The sequence below is a fragment of the Setaria italica genome, chromosome IX (assembly GCF_000263155.2).
Source record: "Setaria italica strain Yugu1 chromosome IX, Setaria_italica_v2.0, whole genome shotgun sequence".
NCBI classification, from domain to species: Eukaryota; Viridiplantae; Streptophyta; class Magnoliopsida; order Poales; family Poaceae; genus Setaria; species Setaria italica.
In genome coordinates, this window is record NC_028458.1 from 6,535,773 (window position 1) to 6,562,620 (window position 26,848).

The 26,848-nt window shown below is 46.1% G+C and overlaps 4 protein-coding genes across 4 annotated transcripts; all 4 read left to right on the forward strand.

Moving 5' to 3' along the window:
* The first annotated feature begins 380 nt into the window (after positions 1 to 380).
* Positions 381 to 2,088, forward strand: LOC101785898 (prostamide/prostaglandin F synthase). The gene is made up of 7 exons (XM_004981840.4): positions 381 to 789; positions 869 to 915; positions 1,015 to 1,129; positions 1,224 to 1,268; positions 1,371 to 1,430; positions 1,559 to 1,654; positions 1,755 to 2,088. Exons 1-7 carry the CDS (start codon positions 505 to 507, stop codon positions 1,872 to 1,874), a joined length of 768 nt encoding a protein of 255 aa, XP_004981897.1. The 5' UTR covers positions 381 to 504; the 3' UTR covers positions 1,875 to 2,088.
* A 1,629-nt stretch (positions 2,089 to 3,717) lies between these two features.
* LOC101786308 (thioredoxin-like protein AAED1, chloroplastic) lies at positions 3,718 to 7,037 on the forward strand. Its single transcript, XM_004981841.4, has 8 exons — positions 3,718 to 4,218; positions 4,505 to 4,551; positions 4,659 to 4,773; positions 5,269 to 5,313; positions 6,015 to 6,074; positions 6,174 to 6,269; positions 6,380 to 6,522; positions 6,784 to 7,037. The coding sequence occupies exons 1-7, from the start codon at positions 3,919 to 3,921 to the stop codon at positions 6,497 to 6,499; spliced, it is 783 nt and encodes a 260-aa protein (XP_004981898.1). The 5' UTR covers positions 3,718 to 3,918; the 3' UTR covers positions 6,500 to 6,522; positions 6,784 to 7,037.
* Positions 7,038 to 17,465: 10,428 nt separating this feature from the next.
* On the forward strand, positions 17,466 to 20,639 carry LOC101786698. The gene is made up of 5 exons (XM_004981842.4): positions 17,466 to 17,990; positions 18,090 to 18,217; positions 18,314 to 18,426; positions 19,387 to 19,572; positions 20,346 to 20,639. The coding sequence occupies exons 1-5, from the start codon at positions 17,662 to 17,664 to the stop codon at positions 20,373 to 20,375; spliced, it is 786 nt and encodes a 261-aa protein (XP_004981899.1). The 5' UTR covers positions 17,466 to 17,661; the 3' UTR covers positions 20,376 to 20,639.
* A 148-nt stretch (positions 20,640 to 20,787) lies between these two features.
* LOC101752556 (probable zinc metalloprotease EGY3, chloroplastic) lies at positions 20,788 to 23,574 on the forward strand. Its single transcript, XM_004981843.4, has 4 exons — positions 20,788 to 21,931; positions 22,046 to 22,471; positions 22,556 to 22,794; positions 22,881 to 23,574. Exons 1-4 carry the CDS (start codon positions 21,332 to 21,334, stop codon positions 23,389 to 23,391), a joined length of 1,776 nt encoding a protein of 591 aa, XP_004981900.1. The 5' UTR covers positions 20,788 to 21,331; the 3' UTR covers positions 23,392 to 23,574.
* Positions 23,575 to 26,848: the final 3,274 nt, after the last annotated feature.

Genomic DNA, 26,848 nt, shown 5'->3' on the forward strand with positions numbered 1-26,848 from the left:
GTGCCTTCGTGCTTCTCCATACGTACATTAGTTTATCTTGTTGCCTTGAGAACACAGCGCTAGAATATCCTATCGAGTCCTAACCAAGCTAACAGAGATAGCTTAGTTAACTAGCAGAGGTTACCAAGCAGCAATGGAAGTTTGAGATAGGATGCAGCTGGGAGCAAATGACAGAGGTTTACTACTGTGACTGTCGGTGCCGAGAAAGGCAGAGAGCGCCCGTGGGCTAGCCCACAGTCGGGCATCGTCCAACAAGGCCATGTTTGTGGGCCGCCTCTGCAGGGCACCCATCTATCGGCCCAGGTAAAATCCATGACCATCACCAGTCACCAACTCCGCGCCACGCGGCCTCCCCGCCTTCGCGCACCAACGGCGGCCACTCGCTCGCTCCCTGTCCGTCCCAGTGGCGGCTCACCGGACACGCACGCGCGCGAGCTTTCCTGGTCCAGGCGTCGCCTCGGCACGTGCGCCCGCGTCAGCCCCCAGTCGCCACCCAGGTTCTCCATGGCGACGGCCATCTCGCTCCGAGGCGCGCCGCTGACCGCTCCCCGCGCGTGCGCCTCCGGCCGGCGGTTTGTCCGTGTCTCGGCCGCGCGCGCCTCTCTCCCACGCGGCGGAGCGCGAGTCGGCCATCGCTCCCTGACCGTCTCGGCTGCGGCGGTGGGGGATTCCTCCGGTTCGGCTCCCGTCGCCGGCGCGCCTGCGTGGGACGCCCTCGGCGGCGTCTCCGTCCTCGCCGCGGGCACCGGCGACGCCGTCCCGCTGACAGACCTGTGGGACCCCACCGAGGTACTTGCGTGTCCTCCTAACTAGAGCCGATCGCGGCGGCTGCCTTGTTGTCCTGTGCTGAAACCTCTCACGCGCGCAGGGGGTGGCCGTGGTGGCGCTGCTGAGGCATTTCGGGTGCTTCTGCTGGTGAGGAGATCGATTTCGAGGCACGCTGCATCCTTACAGCTTCTTGTTCCTTCGTTGCTCGCTACTACTGAATTTTAGCTGGCGTGTCCATTATCGCAGTTGGGAGCTGGCCTCTGTTCTGAAGGACTCCATGGCGAGGTTCGATTCGGCCGGGGCTAAGCTGATCGCCATCGGCGTCGGCACTCCCGATAAAGCTCGCATTCTCGCCGACGGGGTAAGTGACCTCGTGCTGAATTTTGCGCTCGGTGGGAGTGTGCTCGCAGCTGAACACTGCCGGAAACTGAATTTACGAGATGACTGCATTGCAGCTGCCATTTCCTGTCGACTCCTTGTACGCCGACCCCGAGCGCAAGGTTTAGATCCCCCTCCAAATTTATCTGAACTGCTGGAATGTTTTGTGTGTTTGATCCGAATTTTGTGTGCATGACTGAGGTACTGCGAACTCATCCTTTCAGGCTTACAACGTGCTGGGACTGTACCATGGTTTGGGTCGGACGCTCTTCAGTCCAGCTAGTGTAAGCATCACTACTTGAGGTAGCTGAGCAGTGAGAGCACTGCAGCTACCGTCTTTTGGCCGTGCACCCATTCCATGGCGAGCTGCTGACACTGACATTGTTTGCACTCGATGGTGATGTCTCTGAAGGCTAAAATATACTCGAGGCTCGACTACATCAAGAAGGCGACGAAGAACTACACGCTGGAAGGCACCCCGGGCGACCTGACCGGTGTCCTGCAGCAGGTTGCTCGAAGTCCTCTGCACACACCCCTGTACACGCATCATCCATAACCTGAACTCTGAAGATTCTCATCCGCTGACCGTTTCTCGTTTCTGTCTCCAGGGTGGGATGTTCGTGTTCAGAGGGAAGGAGCTGCTGTACTCATGGAGAGACGAAGGCACCGGCGACCATGCTCCTATGGACGATGTGCTCAGCGCCTGCCGCAAAGTTCCAGTCGCTTGACACTTGCTTTCTTTTAGCAGCCGAATGTGTAAGGCTAAACGCTCTGTGTATGTGCCGGATACTAGCTAGACTGAAGCCCGGGTCTGTTCATTCGTCAGGAAGAATCTTGAAGTTCCACCGAATTGAAACAGATACTATATGCTACGAGAATCAAATCATGCGAAACATGTGTCCTCAAATGATGAAATGAAATAAACTTGTTTGGTCACTCAAATTCGTGTGTCTCTGGTCATGCCATCCTGGTATCGTAATTCCTACCATGAAGAATCACACTCTGTCATCAGCATATAAACGCAACAAGGCCCAATTCAAACAAGATCTGCCGTATCTCCTCCCAAATCGGGGAACGAGATCCTCTGCAGTCGAGCTTATTAACGTGTGTCTCTAGTCAGGCATATCCATCGTCCGCTCAGATCAGACGGCGACCGGCTTCCCTGCTGTCCATGCCTCCACACACTGGGCCGAGGCCAGTAAGCACACGGCCTCTTTCCCCAGAAAGAGTCGCAGCTGCTCATTTTTAGCGCACAGGATTGCGTTTTGGCGCGACGGCTTTCTTTTTTGGCGCGAGGGGCGAGCTGCGAGGGCGGCGATCGCCTGGTGCTTTTGGCCATTTACCGTCGGCCGAGGAACAGGTAATTTAATCTTCACTCCTCATCCGTTCCTGTACATACACACATTGTGTTGCCTTCCATTTGATCAAGCCGTGGATTTGGTTGCCTTCCACCTCCTTCATTAGATTAAAGGAAACATCATCTTGCCTGCAAGAAAAAGAAATCTGCATATCTGAGATGGAAGAACATAGATGCGTAACACCATGGTTGTTACTTTTTCTCCATAAGATCAGATAGATTTTAGCTGTTCAAATAACCACCAAATCATTTTTTTTCTTGTAGGGAGGGTTTGCTGCCTAATTTGAAACCTCAAGTTGGTACGGAGTTCAATACTATAGATGAGGCTTGGATGTTTTGGATTAGTTATGGAGGTCAAAAAGGATTTGAGGTTAGAAAAAGGTACACGAACAAAAGAAAGTTGGATGGGAAGATTACGTCCTACAGATATGTTTGTGGAAATGAGGGACATAGATTGGAAGATAAAAGGGATCATCTTACAAAGTGTCCAAGAGCTGAAACTAGAACTGATTGTCAAATTCGCATGGGTGTTATAATGGATCGAGAGAAGGGAAATTATAAAGTGGCGGATCTGGTTTTGGAACATAACCACACCCTTCATTTGCCACAAACCTCGCATGGGTGTCAAGCTTGGTTTTGAAGAGTAGCTTTTAGTTTTGTGGTTCAAGTGTAAAGTTCAGTTTGGCATATACACTTGAATTGGCATTCAGTTTCTATCATTTTTATAGTACAATTGTCATTCAGTTTCTACAGAGTGCAAAGGGTCATTCAGTTTTGTCAGTTCAACACAGGACAAACTAGCAGATTAGCCTTTAGAAACCAGCTCTGCAGTTGAAGGTCATGCGCTTGGGACCACCTCGTCCGTACTTGAGCGGCGCACGCATCGGCAAGGAGGCCGGAACCTCGCCACCGAGCGGCGCTTGAGGACGGCACGGCAGCAGACAAACGGCCGGAGCAGCTGGGCGGCAACGCTGATTCAGTCGCATGGTGATGTGGGGCTGTGGGTTGAGATGGGCCGGCCTGCGTAGGCGAGTTTGTCGGGCGCCGTCTGATCCGAAGCGGACGTTGGAGATGCGTGACTGCAGACACATTCATGAGCTTGACTGCAGATGATCTGATTCCCAAATCGGAGCGTTCTGGACCTGTAACCTCCAGAGTCCAGTCAGCCAATGAGCCAGCACGGGAAGAAGAACAATTTCGTCAGGGTCAGGCCTCTCGAAGAACCAGAGCACTCTAGCAGCCCAGCAACTCGTGGCCACACCCACACCTCCCGCGTCCCGCCATCCGCAACCGCCTCCGTCCCACCGCAACGGTCACTTCCTCCCCTCGGCGGGCGGCGCCCTCCAACCCAACCTCCACTCTTCTCCTCCCCTCTCCTCCGCGGCTAGGGTACCGCCGCGTCTCCCGCCGCACTCATGGCCGCGCCCGTGGCCACCTCGCTAGCCCCTCGCGTCTCCCTCCCGCCGCCCGCTCGCCCCACCGCTGCCTCCTCCCGCGGCCTGGACCTCGTCTCCCTCCCTGGCCTCCGCCACCGCCACCTCCGTCTCCGCCGCTCACCGTCGCCGGTGGGGACTGCCGCCGCGAGCTCCCCATCCGTGCCCTCCTCTTCTCCGGATCCAGGGTCGGGAATCGGCGAGGCCCTTGGCGGCGTCGAAATCTACTCCGCGGCTACCGGCGAGCCCGTCCTGTTCAGGGATCTGTGGGACCAGAACGAGGTGGAGTGGAGATGCTCATCGAATTCGAGCTTGGTCTATTCGTAGCAAGGATACCTGAACTAGGAGAGTCTTCGTAGTTCTATTTCGGCCACACTTACATGTAAATCTTTGCAATCTAGAGGGCCTTAATAAAGTAGGAACTTTTGACTGGACAAAATCTGCCCTCTTAGAGATTTGGAAACACTAAAAACCTTTCACTCAAAATTATTCAGTGCCACCACGAGAATTTCGCATGAATATGATGTCACATGTACATGACTTACCGAATGCTTGATTATCTTTGCAGGGAATGGCTGTTGTTGCGCTGCTAAGGCATTTTGGGTGCCCTTGCTGGTGAGTGAGGAAGCTTAACTGTATCTGCATTAGCCGGTATAACTTGATGTTGTTTCTTCAATTTCTTTCTTTGGGCTAACAGTCACCTCTGCTTTGCTCCCATGTAGCTGGGAGTTGGCCTCTGTTTTGAGGGACACAAAGGAGAGATTTGATTTGGCTGGAGTAAAACTCATTGCTATTGGTGTTGGCACTCCAGATAAAGCCCGTATTCTTGCTGAGCGTGTATGTATATGCTCATTTTGTAACCTAGCTAGCTTTAAATCTTGAACACACACGGAATGAACTACTCCCTCCGTCCCAAATTATATCCCAATTTATAGATTATTTTGGGGATTTCTAGATTCATAGTTTTTACTATGTATCTAGACATAATATATATATATATATATATATATATATATATATATATATATATATATATATATATATTTATAGCAAAAGCATGAACTTAGAAATGCCAAAACGACCTACAATTTGGGACGGAGGGATTATTTGTGAACATGTATCGCATATCAGCATATGTTTGATTTCACTGTTTAGGCCTTGTATTGTTTTCTAGAAGTGGTATAAGTAACTTGTTCTTGTTTGTTGACTTGATAGACAACAAATTTCTAAAACAAGAGAGAGAATAATACTCATCTTCTTTTGTTTGTGTACTGGCATCCTGCAAAATGTTTCCTTCCCTTAACAACTTTCTCTAAAATTTATTTGTTGCAGTTGCCCTTTCCATTAGAATACCTGTATGCAGATCCTGAACGGAAGGTACAAATCCATTGCTCACCTATTTATAATTTATGAACCTATGATGTTGGCATAATGTATGCTATAGCCTAAATGATACCTCCATGCACATCATATTACGATTTGACTGTCGAACGGACTGCTTTCTTTTATATGCATCTATTTTTCAACCTAGAAATTTCTCCTTATCATTTATTTACAGTGATTTACTAACAGGATCTGTCCCATAAAAAAAGCGAAATTCTATTTTGAGAAAAAGTATTATATTTCTATTATGCCCAATCAGATGAAATGATCTGAAAGATGAATGCATTTTTTGTCAGGTCAGTAAATAGCGAAATGTTGTGGGCAGTTTATTTACAAACTGACCTCCTTCTAAGGCTGCAGAATGTGGTTTCTGTTTTCTAATCGTAAAATACATTCTTATAAATTTATCTATAACTGTAAGCATACCAATGTAAGCAACCTTTGCTGCTGCAAATATTCTTCTAATAAGCGGATGATGCCTCTCTTATCCTCCTTATTTACCCTGAATATACGTCTTAATACCTCTTCGAAGAACACTTATGTGTCAGGTGTTGATTGAGCTACATGCATAGATGCATGCACATACCATATTTGGTACATTAGGATCAATGATCTGTTTGATCAGAAATTTCATTCTGTCAAAAGCTTTTCACCATTATTTTCCTGAGCGCACAACTCCAATTGAACCTTTTCAGGCGTATGATCTCTTGGGTCTATATTTTGGTGTTGGGCGCACATTCTTCAACCCAGCCAGTGTAAGCATCAATTGCGTAGCAATAATTTTCCACTAGCAGTTGTTTTGTTATGAGATATGTAATTACATACTCTTGAACATTTGAACATATTTTTTCAAGGCGAAAGTGTTTTCAAGGTTTGACTCCCTTAAGGAGGCGGTGAAGAATTATACAATCGAAGCCACCCCAGATGATAGGGCAGGTGTCCTACAGCAGGTTAGATTATTTCCCAAAACTTAAAACGATTTCTGGCAACATGAACGTACCTTTGCAATTTAACACATAATCATTGATTCATGGAACTGTCTGTTTCATATGTTTTCTAGGGGGGAATGTTTGTATTTAAAGGTAAAGAACTGTTATATGCAAGGAAAGATGAGGGCACAGGTGACCATGCACCTTTGGATGATGTGCTCAACATTTGCTGCAAAGTTCCAGTATCCTGATGGCACGTCCTACAGCTCAGTAGGTCCGACTCCTGTCCATCTTAACACAGATCATGTTGAGCTTTCTTTATTGGTGATTTCTTGTGTAACTTGGGTATTAAAAGAAAGAAAGAATATACTTCTAACATGCATATTGTTTCATCTGTTTTATTTTGGCATCAATAGATCCTTTGCTCTTTTTTTTTCACAAGCTGCACACAATTCTATATGTTCTGCCGGTTCCTAGCATTCCAATTTTGCATAACCTCATTGTAAGTTACTTCTGTAATCTGTATTCTGTACAGTTAAAAAATACTTTTGGTGTCCTTGATTCCCGAAGTTCCAAGACTGTGTCTTCTGCAAGAGTGGCTTCTCCATCGATGTGCATTTGATATACCAATGTGCCAAGCGTCACCTATAATATAGGTCCGTCCTAAATTACTATTCCTTTTGGCTTTTCTATGTACACATCATTCGCTACGTATCTGGACATAAGTTAATACGAATAGTAATTTGGGATGGAGGGAGTACATTGATGATTGTGAACTGTGCACTGTAAGTATGCAAGTTGCTGTTTGATAATTCTTGAGGTATGCTGCCAGGGGGGCGGATCCAGGAATAATACATAGGGGGGGGGGGGGGGGGGGGTGGCTTTTGCTCATGCACCCGGTCATTCACTGTAGCGCAGGGCCATTTCCTCGTAGCAATTTCAAAGAGAAAAACTGTGCAAAATCAAAACACATAAGAAATAGCAGCGGTGGTACTAACTCTCTCTCTCTCTCTCTCCACCTGATTAACTTTATCTCCCTGAAAAAGCCACTGCACTAAGCTCTGGCAACAACCCAAAAACGATGGATCACAACGTCTACAAGCACCAACTGCCATAGCTTTGAGCGCGGCGCCCCTGCTGCCACTTGTGAGTGCTCGCCCGCCACTGCGCGGCCGCGGCGCCTGCTGCCTACGCTGTCGCCGCCAAGTTGAGAAGGGCGAGAGGCCGAAAACGCCATCCCCTTCAAGTGGGCCTTTGTTTTCTATTTGAGCCATTCCATCAGTTCGCAATTCCCAGCCCAATATCGCGATTCCTGTCGTCGTCTTCAACCTCACGAAGAGCTCCAGCTCCGCCTACACAGTGCGTCCGTGGCTGAAATTCTTAGGATAGTATACAGTGGTAAAGTCTGAAAAGGAAAGTTCGGCGTCCTGACTCTTCTCCCAAATGGAAGTTTGGCACTTCCAGAGATCTTGGAAACATAAAATCCATGTGACCTTTTGCGCCGTTCAAAACTTGGTTATGTGTTCTCAACATTATTCAGAAAATCCGCTCGACTTCTATTGACCTCAGATACCTTATTTTGTTGTTATTTAGTTTCTGAGTGGAGCTATAACATTGGTCTTATCATTCATGGTGTATTTTATTGTGCCATGTTGTAGTACAACAATTCGAAATAGTTCAAATTTGCTGCTAGTGTTATAAATTCCTACAGAATCAAAGCAGCAAATGGCACTGCAAATATATGCCGTTCTATAGTGTTTATCCTAACGTGACAGCAAAAGGAAATAAATACAACAATTAACCACGGCAAAACAATAGACCAATGACTTGAGGGTCAAACTGTGCATATCTTGAGCTGTGTTTATCACCGTCCTACAAAACATCTACCAGTAACGATAAGCACTTGATGCATGGAGTTTAGTAACTACTACCGCTGTCATGAAAGATATTTTAAATTTGTCATAAGCTAAACTACTTTTTAAGTTTATTCGAGATTTTGGCCGTTTCGCGGCACTATCCTGCACGCCAGCAGTGGCGGAGAATGGGGGTAGGGGCCCGGCCCCCTATGACAGCGATTTTCGGGAAAAAAAATCGAATATATTTCAAAATTTAACATGGTTGGTCCCCCTAACAAGCAAAAAAAATTGAGTTTATAGCTCCGCTCCTTCACACCAGCGCCACCTTGATGCATCGTATGATGGTCGCCATCACCTCGCCGCACTCGTACAACATGAAGTCCATCATCTCGCTATCGTATACATCAATGAAAACTCTGAAAATTTTGATTGGCTGTTGAAATCGTCGTAGCCATTGTAGTCATTATTCCTCTTGGTACTGACAATCTTTAGGAGCCACATGCCGAAGCTGTAAATGTTAAACTCGACTGGGAAAGAAGGTGCCTCTAGAACTGTACTCAGACTCAAGAGACATGTAGCCACTTTAATAAATTAATAAGCGTAAAAAGGAATGCTAGCTATGGCAAATCAGAAACACCGCTAGTGAAATGAACATTTGTTAATTTGATAGTTACACATAAGTTCCCACTGTGCCCGTACATACATGTTAGGAATGTTTGTACTTAAAGTTTCTAAATCCTTGACGTCGCGAACACATGCGGGGAATTTTGATGTCCAAGTTCCTGAATCCTTGGATGTTAGGAATGTTGGTGTTCAGGTTCCTAAATCCTTGAGGTGGCTGCATAATCCACAATAGTTTTGGTAACACGATGGATCCAAAGAGAGCCCAGTGAGGGCATATGCCCCAGAAGTAGGGTGATGGTGGCTCCCATATCGGCAGATGCATTATGGTTGCTCGTATATACAGTGAACTCGCCGTTGGCCATCGCTGCTAGAGAAGTCTACAAAGTCTTCGTTTGACATCTTAGGATGTAGTAAAGAGCGTCGGCAGATAGCTTCTGCATTGACCTAGTCAAGAATTTCTCCATTGGTAGCTATTGCGGATGAGTGACATTTGGAAGAGCACCGGTGAAATGTTAGAGGTTGTGTTGCTGTTGGTGCATTGATCTGAACTCTAGTATTTCAAAGGCGTCGCCTAGGTGTCCGGCCTTGGGGAACCGGTAGGCCTAGGCGTCGTCTAGGTGCCATAGCGATAAGGCGCACATATCTCGTCTTAGGTCGCATTGTCACTTTAAAATACTGACAAACTCGAATTACTTTAGTGGGCAATTTTTTTTTGATAGCAGAAAGGAAACTATCAATGAATGCGCTATTTCTTTGCTGGGATTGTATATTCCTTGGCGGTTTAGTGAACTGCTAAGAAAATTTGTAAATTTCCTTGCGGGTTATCAAACATACGTAGGAGGGCGGTGGCGAGGTGACCTCGCACCTTTGGATGATGTGCTTGACATCCCTGCAAAGTTCCAGTAGCCCTGTAGGTCCGATTCCTGTCCATTTTACCACGATTTTGAGCTTTAGCTTTCTTTATTAGCGGTTTCTTTTTGCAGCCTGGTTACAAAAGGAAAGCAAGAATATACCTCTAACATGCATGTTGTTTCATGCGTTATCTTTTGGCATCAACAGATCATTTGCTTTGATCACAAGCTGCACACATTCGAATATGTTCTGCCGGTTCCCTGCATACCAATTGTGGCATAACCCCATTATTCTAAGTTAATTCTGTACGTTAAAAAAGCACCTTCGATGTCCTTTATTTATGAAGTTCCAATAGCGCCTGCTACTACTACTAATTGGAAGCTCCTTTTGAAGTCTCCAGGTGAAGCCACTTAGGATCCTAGGTGGACACTCCAGAAAAAAAAGAGAAATTCAAGAAATTCTCAAAAAAAAAGATCTGTCAATCAACCGGTATCTTAAATCATCCTAGCCATTGGATCTATTATGTTTTCTAAATAATTACCCACATATGCCATTATAAAAATAATCAAAAATAACCCCTTAAATCTATATCTAAATTACCCACCTCTGCCATTATATAAAATAAATTAAAGTAACCCCCTAATCTTCATCAAAATTACCCACTTACACCATTATAAACAAATTTAAAATAACCCTCTAAATTTGCAACTAAATTACCCACCACTAATACTTAAAAAATAACTTAAAGTAACTACTAGGATCAAACGAATATTACCCACATATGTCATTACTAAAAGTAACATGTCCCCCTCGGATTCGTAAGAATTCGTGGGAACCCATTAAAAATATACACTAATATGATTGTAAATCGTCTATATCTTACACTATTAATATATGATATAATAATTAAGGTATATAGGTATGATGTGTGTCACCGTTTATAAAGATATAGAGGGAGTGATGAGAATATAGATTTCTATATTAAAATTATAGCTAAAACTTAGGATCCATTAAACAAATCAAGCACATAGGCATACCGGTGATGCAAAGTGAAAAACTAAAAATTATAAATATGGACGAAAATATTATAGAGTAATTGCTAACCAAAATCTATCACAATCAGATGAAGATAATAAGTATATATCTATATAAGTATTGTGTTCAAATATTTAACAAATGAGAAGTAGCTCAATGTAATAGTTTTGTAGTAACGTGGTCTCATTGTTTTTTCATTGGAGACCCCGCATTAGTTCTCATGAGACATGCTAGACAAATCCTAAAAATCCTCACAAAAATCTGAAACGTCCATTATATTTTCTAAAAAGTTACCCATTACTATCATTATGAAAATATTCTAAAATAAATTCTAAACCTATATCTAAATTACGGAGCTTTACCATTATAAAAGAATAATCTAAAGTAACCTCATAATCTTCATCAAATTTACTCACGTGTATCATTATAAAGCATAACTTAAGATGTCATTCTAAATTTTATCCAAGTTACCCACGTATGTTATTATTACAAATAATCTAAAGTAAACACCTAAATCTTAATCTATTTATCTTTATGCGCATCATATAGAAATATCCAAAAAAACTAATATATAATTCTAAATTACCTATTTATATTATTGTTAATATAGAAATACTAAGTTAATATATATAGGTATGATGAGTGTCACAATGTAGATCATTTATACATGTATGTGAGAAGATGATGAAAAATATTGATTTTTATGCTAAACATAATGTATGGAGATGTGATACAAAATGAAAAAAGTGTGATTGTGGATGGAAAAGTGTATAGAGTAATTATTAATTAAAAATCAATCACAACTAGACAAAAATAAGTACACATCTATATAAGTATTATGTTGAAGTATTGAAAAAAGAGAAAATAGTAGGCAAACAATTTTGATTATTAGCAAGGAGTTTAATTTCCAAATAATTTTCAAATACAATACTTTTCAAAAACATTGGCCCGTGCAGGAGCACGGGTTGATGGGCTAGTTTGCATAATGTGTCAAGCTTCATGTAGTATATAGATATAAGTCGAGATGCTAAGAGGCCGTTTGGTTACTTTTGCTTATTTTTAGCACCCGTCACATCGAATGTTTAGATACTAATTAGAAGTATTAAACGTAGATTATTTACAAAATCCATTATATAAGTGGAGGCTAAACGGCGAGACGAATCTATTAAGCCTAATTAGTCCATGATTTAACAATGTATTGCTACAGTAAACATTCACTAATGATGGATTAATTAGGCTTAATCGATTCGTCTCGCCGTTTAGCCTCTATTTATGTAATGGGTTTTGTAAATAGTCTATATTTAATACTTCTAATTAGTATCTAAACATTCGATGTGACAGGTGCTAAAAATAAGCAAAGGGAACCGAACGCCCTATAAGTTTACTTCCATATCTTGATGGTGATGAATTGTGAATTGTGTACTGCAAGCGGCTGTTTGATAATTCTTGATGAGGTATACTGCAGCCCATCTGGTTTCCGAGCTCGGCATCCGCGGCTGTCCTCGACTGCAGCAATCGAGCTCAACGTCCCGCCGGCAACCTTGGTTGCGGTCTCCCTGACACCCGAGCCCGGTATCCATGGTGTCGGCGACAACATGGCGCCGTACTAGTTACTACTCCTACTCCTGTCGGATGGCCCAGCTATCCCTCGACGACTTCGCGCCGAGCCTTTGGAACAACGACATCGAGGATACGCCGGCATGCGTGTTCTGTGCTCCGCGCGTGCTCGCATGCGAGGCGTGTTGGCCACCACAGAGGATCTATGCTCACGGCCCTGCTTTGGAATATATATCCGGATGAGCCGGAAGGAACACCATGGTGTTTGAGCACAAACTCGTGTTGATACGCCTCGTTACCCAGCAGCAGCTGGTGACACATCTCCCTTTGGGCTCACTGGACTCGAGGCCTGCCGATTCTGCTGAGTCCCTCCTCCTTAACGAGTTTAGTGAAGAAAAAAAAGTAATATAGGGTACCTTGATAAACTATTCTCCCTCCCCGGCCCTTAGCTTCTTCACAAATCATCATGCGCGTATCAATGAAAATATTCAGGTGTTTCCAAAAAAAAATATGAAAAACATGCAGGTCGGCGTTTTGCCGGCCGTAGCCTCTTAAAAAAAAGATAAATAATAAATTTACTTGTTTACGCGCATGACAGATCTATTGAGAGCAATAACCAGATGTGACTCCACGCACACGAATTAACGAGATGAAAAGACAGAACTTTAGTACCAGAGGCCTCTTTGGCTGAGTTTAGAATTATCTCATAATAAACCAGTTTAATTGCATATAACCTCAATATATAAGCCATCTTTCTCGAGGCTTGAATTAAGCTGCATTTAGTTCATGCATGATGCTGCAAGTATCAAAGGTCTTTGATGAATTGTTGAAACTTACCGGGATAATGTTCATCGACCTTTTGCTTGGGACACGGGGGCTTGAGCCCCCTCTTAGGAGCGATGTAGCCATCATAATAAGCATCAAAAGAAATATCAGCTATTGCAAATCAAATCAACAGTCAGTCTGATTCCTATCCTCTTACCACGAATCACTTTGAGCTTTCTTTATTAGCGATTTCTTATTGTAGCCTGCTTAAGAAATGAAACTAAGGTAAACTGAGTGTAGCTTAAGAAATGAAACTAAGGTAAACTGAGCTGCTAAGGTTCCCACCAAGATTTAAGTTTTCAACTCGGTACTGGTGCTCGTATTTTTATGGAGTTATTCCAAAAATTAACCGGTGCTATTCTTTCAGTGGTATGTGACGTGCCCGTCGATTGTGAGACACACGTGGTGACTTCGTCAATCTTGAGAATCTGCTGTCTCAGTCTTTCGTAGGTGCTCATAAAGGTAGGGTTACGTGCATCTATTCATAGGATTAAGTGTGCGTAAATTTGTGAGTGGATCTGCCGTCGCAGGTTTTCGTAGGTGCTCGTAAGGATAGGATTACGTACGTGTATTTATAGGATTAGTGCGCATAAATTTATGAGCGTCTGCATCTGTGTTTTGAAAAAAATGAAACTATGAAAATACTAACGTGCATACTGTTTCATCCGTTATCTTTTGACATCAACAGATCCTTTATTTTGTTCACGAGCTGCACACGGTTCTATATGTTCTAACTGTTGCATAACCACATTCTAAGTTACTTCTGTACGGTTGAAAAGCACTTCCGGTGTCCTTGATTCCCGAAGTTCCAACACCACCTGCTGCAAGACTGGCTTCTCCATCAATGTTCATCAATGTGCCAAGCTTCACGCTCCATTGCTGCGTTGGTTGGTCCGTTCCGGCCTTGCGCTCGGCGCCTGCTACGCTAAGCTTTCCAATTTTAAGATTACCTCAAAGCAAAATTTAGACCACCCAAACCCAGACGCGTACATTACCCATTAAAGTACTCTTACATGGTATCAACTAAATGATGGCTAAAGATAACTCTAATTTGTTACCAAAAAAATATATACTCTTACATGGCATCAAATAAATGATAGCTAAAGATAACTCCTGTTTAAAGGAGCGTGATTGTGTGAATTCATTATTTGCCACATTTAGGGCCTGTTTGGAAGGGGTGTTAAACTTTAGCACCCCACCTGTTCCCAAACAGAGGTGTTAAAGGGAGGGTGCTAAAGTTTAGCCCCTCCAAGGGGTGCTAAAAAGTGCTAAACTTGCTAAAAGTGGTCTCCGTCCAGATTTTTCCCATGTTGCTCCCCTCCCCGCACTCCCTCTCTCTCCTCCCCACCACACCCCCGCCGCCTCCGCCCGGCGCCGACTTTGAGTTCCTGCTTGGTGGATGCGCGGCCGCATTCATGCTCCCCGCCGACGAGCTCTTCTCTGGCGGCGCAGCAGCCGGAGACGCCAAGGGCGGCGGAGGCGAAGACGGTGGCCGTGGTCGGTGCTGAGGAGCTCAAGATCCTGGCGCGGAGGTGGCGGAATCTCCTCCGGCTGCGGAAGCAGCAGGCCTCGTCGGGGTCGGGCTCCGCGTCATCAGCGACCGCGACCTCTCTGAGCCCAGGCCGTTGCGCCGGCTCCTCCGCCACGCGCCCAAGCCGCCGAAGCCGGAGGAGCAGCGGGGGCAGAGCTGGCGCGCGCGGGAGAAGGAAAAAGGAGGGGTACTGTTATCTTTTGCCACTAAAGGTGCTAAAGTTTTGCACTCTATCCAAACACCTAAAGCTGCTAAACTTTAGCCCTCCATTTGAGAGTGCTAAACTTTAACCCTGAGCTAAACTTTAACACCTGATTCCCAAACAGAGCCTTAGCTTAGCCATCTACCTCAAGAAGCATGGCGTGGAAGCCATATCCAAAACAAGCATAATATCGACGATTAGAAACAAGGGCTCTCATGATGCTTCTCAAAACCAAGGATGCTTGGTCTTTGTTCATGGTGGCCACCGCTATCGTGGCCTTAATCATGTCACCCATCGTTGTGCAAAACAGCCATGCACTAACCACTATAGGTACGTCAACTGGCTTCTACCTAGCACATCAATGCTTGATTTAACTTTAACCGATGTTTTTTTCATTCCGCAGAGACTTGCCATAATACGACAATGTGCACAGTTGGAAAGTGCATGCCAGCGGTACGGTTATGCATATCGTTGGGGCACGTCAACGCTACCGCCTTAGATTATTGTACGAAAGATCCTACATTTCAAGAGTGCTGTTGCGTTGACATAGAGAGAAATTTGTTTTGATTATCATGATGGCAACCAAGCTCGCAATATTGCTGGCTCCAGCTCTAGCTGCATGCATGTGGAGCATTCAACAAGAGAAAGTCAAAAATTAATTTGAATAAAAAATCCAGTGTTTTCTCCTAATACTAAAGTGGCAAAGTTCCTCTTACAATATTTCTTGGTACTATAATGTATCTTTTGATGGTCCAATATTACTATTACTAATTAAAGAAGAAAAGAATCAATGTTAATAAAAAAAAGATATGCTAGAAAAAAAATTCTAAAAATCCTTGCAAAATACATAAACATCATTCATGTATACTCTAACTATCATAGACCTTGGATATTATATTTTCTAAAAGGTTACCACCTATAATAATAAAAAGTCTAAAGTAACTTCTCTAAATCAATATATAAATTATCCACCTCTACCATTATAAAAGATAATACAAAGAAGAGACGCTCCGGTATTCCGTTGCAACATTCAAAAATAGCATCCACAACATAGAAAATCAACATTTGCAACATCAAAAATAGACGTTTGCAACATTACACGTGTAAAAAACTTCTTAGTGATTCATTGATGATGGAAAAAACCCGCCGCAACATCTGTATAATGTTGCGTGCGACATTCAATCTCGCATTGGAAAAAATGCAACATCCCAAACTAACTATTGCAACATCATAAAAAATGGTGTGCAACATCCAAAGTAACATTCAACATCAAACTGTCGATGCACGAAACATCTCATCCCAATCAAATCGCATATGCAACATTGCAGATCGCATGTGAAACATCACAAAAGTCATTGTTGAAATATCACAAAATCATGTTGCAACGTCTCAAAGTCGATTAAAAAAATCCCAAAATCATGGCGGCAATATCACGAAATCACAACTACAATGTGGCGGGGGGAGCACTGGTGTTGTCGAATCGAGCTTGTTCATCATCGAATCGAACATATGTGCCACAAAATTGGAGCGAGGAGAGCCGCTGTAGCCGCCCGAAGCTCGTTCGCCATGGCTGCTGCTCGGTGCTCCCCTGCCACAGCCTTCACTCGGAGCTCCTCCTCCGCAACCTCCCAGAGCTACCCCGCCATGGCCGCCGCCTGGAGCTCCTCCTTCGCGGTCGCTCGACCCTTCCCCGCCACGACCGCTGACCGCGGAGTTTCCTCGTTGCCGCCCGGAGCACCCTTTCCCGCGGCAAGTGCCACCACCGCGGGTGGCGACGAGGCACGCGGTGGAGGGAGCGGCGAGGGGTGAGCACCACTGCTGATGCGGCAGCTGCAAGCGTCACCCGCGGAGAGAGAAAGTGAGGTGTGAACGCCTGAATGGAATGAGTGGTGCGGAGAGGAAAGGAAAAGTCTGGAAGCAAATGATAAGAATGATAAGGACGTGGAGTACGGTCCTACAGCTGTCAAGCGTCTGATCTTTTGTGCACGTGTCAGACGTTTGCTTCCTAGCATTTTCGTACAAAGAAACATCTAATTTATTAACGCCAAAACACAAGCGGTAACTGAAGCTCTCATCGTCTAGGGGGTATTTGGGAGGAGGGGGCTAAATTTTAGCCCCCGTCACATCGAAAGTTTGGACACTAATTAGGAGTATTAAACCTAGACTAATTACAAAACTAATTACACAACCCCTAAGCTAAATCGCGAGACGAATCTATTAAGCCTAATTAGTCCATGATTTGACAATGTGGTGCTACAGTAACCATTCACTAATGATGGATTAATTAGGCTTAATAGATTCGTCTCGCGATTTAGCCTAGGAGTTCTGCACTTAGTTTTGTAATTAACTTATGTTTAGTCCTCCTAATTAGTATCCGAATATTCAATATGACAGGGTTAAAGTTTAGCCTTCTCCTCCCAACACCCCAAGCCGAAAGATCATTTGTGCATGTGTCGGACGTCTACTTCCTAGCAATTTCCGTACAAAGAAATATCTAATCTATTAATGCCGAAACACAAACCAACCGCTGAAGCTCTCGTCGTCCAAGCCGAAAGATCCGATCCCGAGTCAAAAGGTTTTCGCAAATCGTAATCAAAGAACAAGAGAACATCAAGGCCACCAACCAAGTTTTCCATGCGACGATGCACAGGGAGGCGGGAGCACATGGCTTCCTTCCTCGTTTCGTGAGACCGTCGTCTCCGCACCCAACGATTGCCCCGGGCCCGCCGCGGCCGCCTCGTCCACACCCCCATCGTTGCGTTGGTTCGCCCATTCCGGCCTCGCCGCCTTGCTCTGCTCCCCAATTTTTAACGCCACCTCAAAGCAAAATTTAGACCACCCAAACCCAGCCGCAAATCCCCACCCCTCCATCCCTCCCTCCGTCCCCACCACCGCTCGCCGGCGAGAGCGAGAGGCCGTACGCCCGCGACGATGCTGCTCGTGAGCCAGGCCGCCAACGGCTCCCTCTCCGCGCGGCGGCTGCCGTCCAAGCCGCCTGGCCCCGCCGCGCCCAACCCCTACCCGCTCTTCGCCAACCCCCGCCTCCCGCGCCGCCGCCTCGCGCTCTCCGGCGCCGGCGCCGACCAAGCGCCCCGCCGCGCCGCGCCGGCCCCGGCCGCCGAGGGCCCCTCCGGCTCCTCCGCCGCCACCGAGGACCCCGTCCTCGTCCGCGTCGCCGACGACGGTGTGCCCCTCGAGGGCGTCATCCAGATAGAGAAGCCCGGGGACGCCGGCGCCCAGTCCAAGCTCGTCTCCTACGCGTACGTACCTTAATATCGTTGTCCTTCCGCTCGCGTCATTCCCGTTCCTTCATTGGTTCGACCCGGTTCGCTGATTCCCTGTTCTCCGTTCGTTCTCAGGAAGTTGGGGCTTCTGGCCGGTGGGGACGTGCTCTGCCTGCTGCTCTTCTCCGCGATAGGGAGGTTCAGCCACGGGCTGCCCGTGCTCGACGCGGAGACGTTCAAGACCGCCGACCCCTTCATTGCTGGTTAGGGAAATCCGGAAATGGCGTTGCCTTTTCGTGGTTGCTGTTCATCTGGTGGGCGAATTGGATGGATTGCTCATGGGTTTGGGTCTTGTGCAGGGTGGTTACTCAGCGCCTACCTCCTTGGTGGATTTGGCGAGGATGCGAAAGGGCGCAATGGCGTGGGAAGTGCTGTTATCACTGCAGCTAAATCATGGGCTGTTGGGATACCGGTAATCATCGATTGATCAGTTCTTCCATTTCAGTCATGAGCCCTGAAATGTCACCTTAATGCTTGCCATTTCGTTATCCAAGGTCAACAATGTTTGATGTTTTTATAACTTGTGATCTTTATGAGCCTTTTCATTATCCTACTGAGCACCATTCTGTTGTCACTAGTTGCCATTCTGAGCACCATTCTGTTGTTACCAGTCACCATTTGCCTTTCAACTTTAAGTTAGTATCCATAGCTACATGCACCAAATACTTACAAACAACATTTGTTATAGTGATGCAGTTATGTTTAGTGTTTATTCAGGTATTGTAGGGGCTGCCTGGTTCTCTCGTTAACAGTGGAAGGCACCGCTGAGTGCTGAATTTTCACCATTTGTCAATCTCCCATCAGGGATAGGAAAATAAGCTTTCCATGTGCTTGAATGCCTTATCGATAACCTAAGCGCCTCCTTTTTCTTCATATGGTTTTGTTAGTGTTACTAAATATCTCAACCTAGCAAGTGATCCAAAGTTCCAAAGAGACCAATAGACCATTGCCTAGTCTTCCACGCTACAAAATTGGGTGATTTACTCTTTAAGACTAAAGTGACTTTATGATTACTTGATGAGACAGAAGAGCCTATCCATCACCTAATCAGAGGTTGTTTCACTTGTGTAGTGTTGAACCAAATATAATATTGTTAAATTACAATGACCCTACAGGTGCATAGTGATTTGAATGCCAATGCAAAGTATGCTTTCTAGGAGTTGTTGCATAAAAGTTATGGTAACTGTCATAGTTTTCTTAAAGATGAAAAAATATCACCGCATTTACTTAATGCTCTAAACTTAAAAATTTTCATGTCTTAAAATTAATGATAGTTAATATCTGATGCTGACTAAAGTGTCTAGATGGATTATATAATCTAGATGGATTATAATCTGAAACAAACATGGCCTTATTCTCTCTCTTCTGCTAGTTGGGACTTGCCATCCGAGCAGTGACATCTGGGCATATTCCACCAACTCCTTTTATCTTGGTGACCATGGGAAGTACAGGGGTCTTGTTAACAGCTTGGCGTGCCCTGGTTTCTCAAATCCTTTCCACTGGACAGAAGCAGCAGGATGATGTCTACAGGCGTGGAAGTCCTTTCGAGCTTTTTGAGGTCAGTAATTTCGTGAACTGAAAAACCTTAACCTTAGAATTTTACTATTGCAATGTTGTGAGGCTGCTATGAAACACTAAGCATGGGTGCCATTGGCATACTATGGATTCGGAGTAATTTAGACTAATGGTATCTATTTTTATTTCTAAAGAAATTTCATTAAGCGTGGGTGCAATTGGCGCATGAATATGGAGTAGTTTAGACTAATGGTATCTAGTTTTGTTTCCAAAGAAATTTCACTAAGCATGGGTGCCATTGGTGCATTGATATGGAGTAGCTTAGTCTAATGTTATCTAGTTTTGTTCTGTAACTAGATATAATTTCAGATATAGCAGCAACACACAATATATGCAACTGCATATCATTTATAAGGTTTATGTGTTCTTATTATACATACAATACAGTGACATGGAAAACACGCTTTATTTCTTCTGTCACGAACATACATGCTAAATTTTCTTGTGTGTATTACTCTATTAGACTATTAATTGCTTGCCATTGGACATGTTCTTCCTCAAATCACTGCTATATTTATTACGAAAACTTGTCATGAACGGAGAACATAATCTTTGCAACAATTTAGTAACTAGGAAGAGCTCTTAAATGAATAAGATGATTAAAAACTCTCTGCAACAATTTAGTAACTAGAAATTGGAATAGCTGACTAGTGAGATGAAAACCGAATGATATTGTATTCTTAACTAAAGAAGTTCATAAGCAATGTTCTTGAATTCCTACGACCTGCTTCTCATTTCACCACTGTGTTCATGCAGTTACTCACTTCACTGGTGCGGAGGTGGTGATTCTGAAGGCTGCAGCCACAAAAACCCATGAGTGCTGCCCACCACCAGGTTCAACTACCTGTGTGTAAGTACAATTTTGAAGGTGAAGAAGAGCAGACTAGAACCTAGTTTGGAGCATATGCCGGATCAAACGCTTTGACAAGATCACACCAGCAAAGCTGTGCTAAGTATCTTATTCATAAGATGTACCTGATCAACCACTTGTAAAATTATAACCTGTAGCTTGACTCATCACAATCAGTAAACGTTGCTTCTTGTGTTCCACTGCTAGTGACTCGATTGATAGGATTAAGCAGCTTCTCACATAGCTTTTGCATATAGTAAACCCAATATACTACTCCCTCCGTTCCAATATATCTAGATGCATAATAATATCTATGAGCATAGAAAAATCAAAATAACTTACAATTTGGAACGGAGAAAATACATGATTTTGCTACACTGTGCCAGATTGTTCCTGCTTGTTCATATGTAGTGCTACAGAGGCAGAAGTGCTCGAACACGTTTCTGTTGTATATTCAGCTCCACAGGAAGTGTGGACTCAAAGTTTGGGGAGGAGAACTCTGCGAGGGCGGGCGGAATCAGCAGATGAAGAGAAATTGAGGAAGCCTTTCGAGGCAGGACCCACACAGTTAGCTCCAAGCCAGCGTGCCCAGCTACCGCCAAGTGTCCGTCTCCCCCAGGGCAGTTGGATAAGCCGAGGCCCTCACCCTGGTCTCAACTCCGTCGTCGCCACTCGCCACCTCTCCGACCGTCGCGTTCTTCACGATTCCTCCGGCCCAGCGCGCGCCTTCTCAAACCTTCTAGAACTCCCGTCTTCCTTCCTTCCTTCCTTCCTCCCCTGCGTTACTCCAAACCTTTTTAAGCTGGACTGACCTCAGATCTCATAGCGAAACGTTAATTAGAGGTAGAACAAGCACAAGTGTTACAAAGCTAAGCTCCACAGCTCGTCGCCAATGGCGTCTGCTTCCCTCGCGTCTTCTGTCCTGTGCAGCAGCAGCGGTTCTACCAGTAGAAGCGCAGCCGTGCCGAGGGCGATCCGGATCCCTCTCTTCCCCAAGAACCAGCACAGGCCGCCTCTTCGGCCTCTCAGGAGTAGCTCGGTAGCTAGGCGATCGCTGCAGCAGGAGCAGGAGGAGAGGGCGGACCCGGCCTCCTCCGTCGCCGTAGCCTCCGGCGAGCGGCATGAGGAGCCGACGGCGTCGCACCATGTTGGAGGGGAGGATGATGGCACGACGGCGTCGGGTCACGCTGGAGGAGCAGAGGGAGGCCAGGGAGATGGCGACGGCGAGGAGAAGAGGAGCACGGATGAGCAGCAGGAGGTGGACTGGAAGTCGGACGAGGAGTTCAAGAGGTTCATGGGGAACCCCTCCATCGAGGCCGCCATCAAGCTGGAGAAGAAGCGCGCCGACCGGAAGCTCCGCGAGCTGGACCGCGAGCCCGACGCCAACCCCGTCGCCGGCCTGCTCCGGGGCCTGGCAAAGGACCAGCTGGCCCGGGAGAAGCAGAGGCTGGAGCTGGCCGAGCAGACCTTCAAGGCGCTCGACCTCAACAAGGTAATTTATCTGACCTCCTGATGAACTCGCTCTGCTTGGGCTTGGCTTGGATTATCAGATGAAGAGAAGAAGGCGTGATCGATCTTTGTTGGGTGATTAATTGGGTGCGTGCAGCTCAAGAGCTGCTTCGGGTACGACACGTTCTTCGCGGTGGACGTCCGGAGGTTCGGCGACGGCGGGATCTTCATCGGGAACCTGCGGAGGCCCGTGGAGGAGGTGCGGCCGAAGCTGGAGAAGAAGATCGCCGAGGCGGCCGGGACGGAGGTCACGCTCTGGTTCATGGAGGAGAAGGGCGACGGCGACATCACCAAGCAGGTCTGCATGGTCCAGCCCAAGGCGGAGATCGACCTCCAGCTGGAGATCACCAGGCTGAGCACGGCGTGGGGCTATCTCAGCGCCGTGGCGCTGGCGGTCACCACGTTCGGGACGGTCGCCCTCATGAGCGGCTTCTTCCTCAAGCCCGGCGCGACCTTCGACGACTACGTCTCCGACGTGCTTCCTCTGTTCGGCGGCTTCCTCACCATACTCGGCGTGTCTGAGGTACTTACTGCCGCATAATATCCGGTCTCCTCCAACGTTTACATGCGTGTTAATGATCTTGGAACGGTTTGCGCGAAATGGCAGATCGCGACAAGGTTGACGGCCGCGAAGTACGGCGTGAAGCTGAGCCCGTCGTTCCTGGTGCCGTCGAACTGGACGGGGTGCCTCGGCGTGATGAACAACTACGAGTCGCTGCTGCCCAACAAGAAGGCCCTCTTCGACATCCCTGTCGCGCGCACGGCCAGCGCGTACATCACGTCCGTCGTGCTGGCCGTCTCCGCGTTCATCGCCGACGGCAGCTTCAACGGCGGCGAGAACGCCCTGTGAGTTATCAACCTCCTGCTGTTAACAACCATTTTTAGACGAGGTAGCTAGAGAGGTCTGACGGCTCTGAATCTGATGGTGCCAGGTTCGTGCGGCCGGAGTTCTTCTACAACAACCCGCTGCTGTCGTTCGTGCAGGTGGCGATCGGCCCCTACGCCGACGAGCTCGGGAACGTACTTCCCAACGCGGTGGAGGGCGTGGGCGTTCCCGTGGACCCCCTGGCCTTCGCGGGGCTCCTGGGCATCGTGGTGACGTCGCTGAACCTTCTCCCGATCGGGCGGCTGGAGGGCGGGCGCATCGCACAGGCGCTGTTCGGGCGGAGCACGGCGGCGCTCCTGTCGTTCGGCACGTCCGTGCTGCTGGGCTTGGGCGCCATCAGCGGCAGCGTGCTGTGCCTGGCGTGGGGCCTCTTCGCCACCTTCATCCGCGGCGGCGAGGAGATCCCGGCGCAGGACGAGATCACGCCGCTCGGCAGCGACCGGGTCGCGTGGGGGTTCGTGCTCGCCGTCGTCTGCCTCCTCACGCTCTTCCCCAACGGCGGCGGCACCTACTCCACCTCATTCCTCGGGGACCCCTTCTTCAGGGGCGGCATCTAGGCGCTGCGCCGGTGGCGTAGTAGAAGGGGTCTCGTAGGAAGCGGTTTGGATTGCTTTTCGGTTCCTGTGCAGCGTGTGCGTGTATATACGGAGTAGTAGTATACTGCTGTAGTCACTCTACTAACCACTATGCAATCTCAAACTCTCCATATCAAAATCTTTTCTGTTTTTTTGCCATACACTTCCCGCGAGTGCGTATGATATTGCAAGGGTACCAGGCTGCCTCCTGTGAACTCGGGGGTTTCACATGTTTTGTTAGATTCAGATACGGAAATTCATTTTCACATGAATTTAGTTGGTTTCAGTAGCACAGTTCAGTTTCTACAGGAAATAGGCAAAGGTTAACCTCTAATTTTTTTGGGAGGCATAACTCTTTATTCATCGACAGAGTTATAAAAATTACAAACGTATTAAGGCAGGCGGATTTAACAGCCAAACTTAGCATACCAAACTCAGCATAAATCGCACCATTGCGATGGTGTGAGCATCTAAATTGGAGCGCCTGTTTTCATGAACAAAATCAGCACTGCCAAACTGTGCTGCTGTAATCTTTATCTCCCTACTGATATGGCCATGAGCGGCAGTTCCTTCCTCCTTGATTCCTTTGATCACATTAACATTGTTCGAGGCTAGCTTGAAGTGTTGAACCACGAGGTCACTCGCCAACGCCAGGCCTTCCCTGCACGCAATAGTCTTGACGATCTCTGCGTCTGAGAGTCCACAAATCACCAGCGTAGACGCTCCCAGAAAGTTTCCTGCAGCATCCCTAGCAATGGCAGCCGCCACGGCCCTGCTTGAATTCTTCGAAGTGGCTGCATCGATATTGATTTTAACAAGATCCGATGGTGGAGGGATCCACCGAGGTGGGATACCTTGGGTACGTCTCACCGACGTTGTTTATACCGTCTTGATCATCTCCAGGTCAGCTATAAAATTATTCATAAAATAGTGAGTAGATAAAGGACTCTGAAAAGAGCTCTTGTAGATCACATTCCTGCGAGCATACCAGATGGCTCAAAGAGTGACCACCATTCTCGTCAGATCCTCGTGCTTTAGCAAGTTGATAATAGCCGCTAACCATCCCCTAAGCTCAATCTCCTCATGTTCCAGAGCCCACACACATTTCGCCATATTGCACTCTATCAATGAGTGCTTCCAAGAATCAAGCATACCACAGATCGAACAGGTGCTTCGAGTAGCCATGTTCATATGGTGTTGTACATCACCTGACGGCAAGGAGTGATGAGCAAGCCTCCACAAGAACAAGAACACATGTATCTTTGATGGTACCACCATAGTGGCTTCCATTCATTTTCCTCGGACCTTGAATCTGATCTCCTAGTAACATTCTCTATTATAACTCGTTCTTTGTTTACAACCAACATCCTGTAAGCTGAACGAACTGAGAAAATACCCCTCTTTTCATGGTGCCATGCTCAAAAATCCCCTTGTCTCTGAGTACAGATTGGTATATTCAGAATAGCCTCAACACCAGACAGACAGAATAGCCTCAACATCAGATGGACAGAAAACAACATGAAGCTTTTGGACGTCCCATGAGGCCATCATGTGATCTATCAGCTCGCTATCCATCTGCGGAGGATCTGTCAAGTCCATCCTAATGGGGCAAAAATAATTTATTCCCAGAATCTAATTCATATTCCATACATGTGTTGATTCTTTGGCTCCGATCCTCCTAATTAATCCCCGCTCTAGAACTTCCTTGCCATCAAGTATGGATCACCATATCCGAGAGGGAGAAGATCCCAGATTAGCATCTAAGAAATCCACATTTGGGAAGTAAATTGCTTTTAAAATTCGCGCACTTGACGAGCTCTCATCCATGAGGATGTGCCATGCCTGTTTCGTTATTGAAGCCTAGGCCATCCATGCACTTTGGTTGGATCATCTCATCCCAAGCGACCCAACACGTTCTCCTTTTTCCATCCTTGCTACCCCACCACAAGTTCCTCAATAAACCATTGATGTGATGGCATAAACCTCTAGGGAGCTTAAAGCAGGACATCGAGTAAGTAGGTATAGCCTGCGCAACTGATTTAATCAGTACTTCCTTGCCATCCAATGACGAGCACTGCTCCAGCCAGCCCTAGACCTTTTTCCACACACGATCTTTAATATATTTGAAAGCCCCGCTAGTGGAAACACCCACGTCTATCGGCATGTCCAGGTATTTTTCACTCAGAGATTCATTATGGACATCAAGTACTCCCTTGATCACCTCACAAAGATACTGTAGCCCTTCGCAAAATGAATTGAGGACTTGTCCATATTAATCCTTTGTCCATAAACTCGACAGTAAATGTTGAGTACCGCCTTGATCTCCTCTGCACTTTTCCTGTTAGCTCTGAAAAATAGGAGGATGTCATCTGCGAAGAGTAAGTGAGACACCACCGGAGCTGATGGCGCCATTTTAATCCCATTGAGTACGGACGACTGGTTCCTACTTTTAGCAGGCACAAAAGGCTCTCTGCTGCTAACATAAACAGACAGAGATAGGATCTTCTGTTTAAAATTATCAAGTCTATCACCGTTAAAAAGAACTGAAAAAGAAACAAAAGTTTTTAAGCGCATCACTGTCTCAACCCAACATTGGTAGAAGCCCAATCGAAGCATGATCTTGAGTCCCACTCAAATCGGTCATAAGCTTTCCTCGTGTTACAAAACTCGGTTAACCTCTAAAATGCAGTGGATGCTGTGTGCTGGGCTTCAAAATGTCATCAATAATGGGCCCGGGCAGTTCACCAAGCAGACGACAATACGAGCCCTCCTAGTACTTGTACAAAACTGGGCCGGACCCGGACCATTCCTGGCTAAAGCTAGGCCGAACAAACGGCCCACAAAATTCTTTCCGAAAGTCACGGCGTTGCATATCCGTTTCACAGCACTTCATAAACTCTGTCTAAAGGCAAACTATCATAAGTTGCACCAAGTAGACTATAAAAATATATTTTATAATGGATCTAATTATACTCATAAATATTATCATTCTTTCCTATAAAAATGATTGATCGAACTTAGTATTATTTGACTTAGGATGAACTTAGAAATCCTAGTACCTTCTACCACCCAACAAAACAAGTTTTGTTATCCATCCTCTTGCAAAACTGATGGGTGTTTATTTTATTAGGCTTAACCTAATTATTTGAGACATGGTCTTAAAATTACATCCCCTCTTGGATCTCCCTTTCTTCTTGATCCATAATAGCTAGAAAACATATATGTACTTTTAAATATTAAGTTAGAGTATTCTTGGATGGAGAGTTAGGCTCTCATTAATTTGAATTCGAACAACCTACATTTTGAAAAAAATGGAGGAAGTACTTACTATTGTATATTTATAAACAAAAAGATCACTTACCACTATAAATTCGAACCATGAAAACAGGATGGCACACTAAAGAGTGCCATCAATTAACCCGGTCTCATCCTGCGCTTG

Bases quoted from the DNA above. Each gene is read 5' to 3' on its own strand.
- LOC101752556 (XM_004981843.4), top strand. From the start codon at position 21,332: ATGGCGTCTGCTTCCCTCGCGTCTTCTGTCCTGTGCAGCAGCAGCGGT. The intron at 21,932-22,045 runs GTAATTTATCTG...GGGTGCGTGCAG, and splicing joins AGGCGCTCGACCTCAACAAG to CTCAAGAGCTGCTTCGGGTA. The intron at 22,795-22,880 runs GTGAGTTATCAA...TGATGGTGCCAG, and splicing joins AACGGCGGCGAGAACGCCCT to GTTCGTGCGGCCGGAGTTCT.
- LOC101786308 (XM_004981841.4), top strand. From the start codon at position 3,919: ATGGCCGCGCCCGTGGCCACCTCGCTAGCCCCTCGCGTCTCCCTCCCG. The intron at 4,774-5,268 runs GTATGTATATGC...TATTTGTTGCAG, and splicing joins CCCGTATTCTTGCTGAGCGT to TTGCCCTTTCCATTAGAATA. The intron at 6,075-6,173 runs GTAAGCATCAAT...TATTTTTTCAAG, and splicing joins CATTCTTCAACCCAGCCAGT to GCGAAAGTGTTTTCAAGGTT.
- LOC101785898 (XM_004981840.4), top strand. From the start codon at position 505: ATGGCGACGGCCATCTCGCTCCGAGGCGCGCCGCTGACCGCTCCCCGC. The intron at 790-868 runs GTACTTGCGTGT...TCACGCGCGCAG, and splicing joins ACCTGTGGGACCCCACCGAG to GGGGTGGCCGTGGTGGCGCT. The intron at 1,655-1,754 runs GTTGCTCGAAGT...TTCTGTCTCCAG, and splicing joins TGACCGGTGTCCTGCAGCAG to GGTGGGATGTTCGTGTTCAG.
- LOC101786698 (XM_004981842.4), top strand. From the start codon at position 17,662: ATGCTGCTCGTGAGCCAGGCCGCCAACGGCTCCCTCTCCGCGCGGCGG. The intron at 17,991-18,089 runs GTACGTACCTTA...GTTCGTTCTCAG, and splicing joins TCCAAGCTCGTCTCCTACGC to GAAGTTGGGGCTTCTGGCCG. The intron at 18,218-18,313 runs GTTAGGGAAATC...GGTCTTGTGCAG, and splicing joins CGCCGACCCCTTCATTGCTG to GGTGGTTACTCAGCGCCTAC.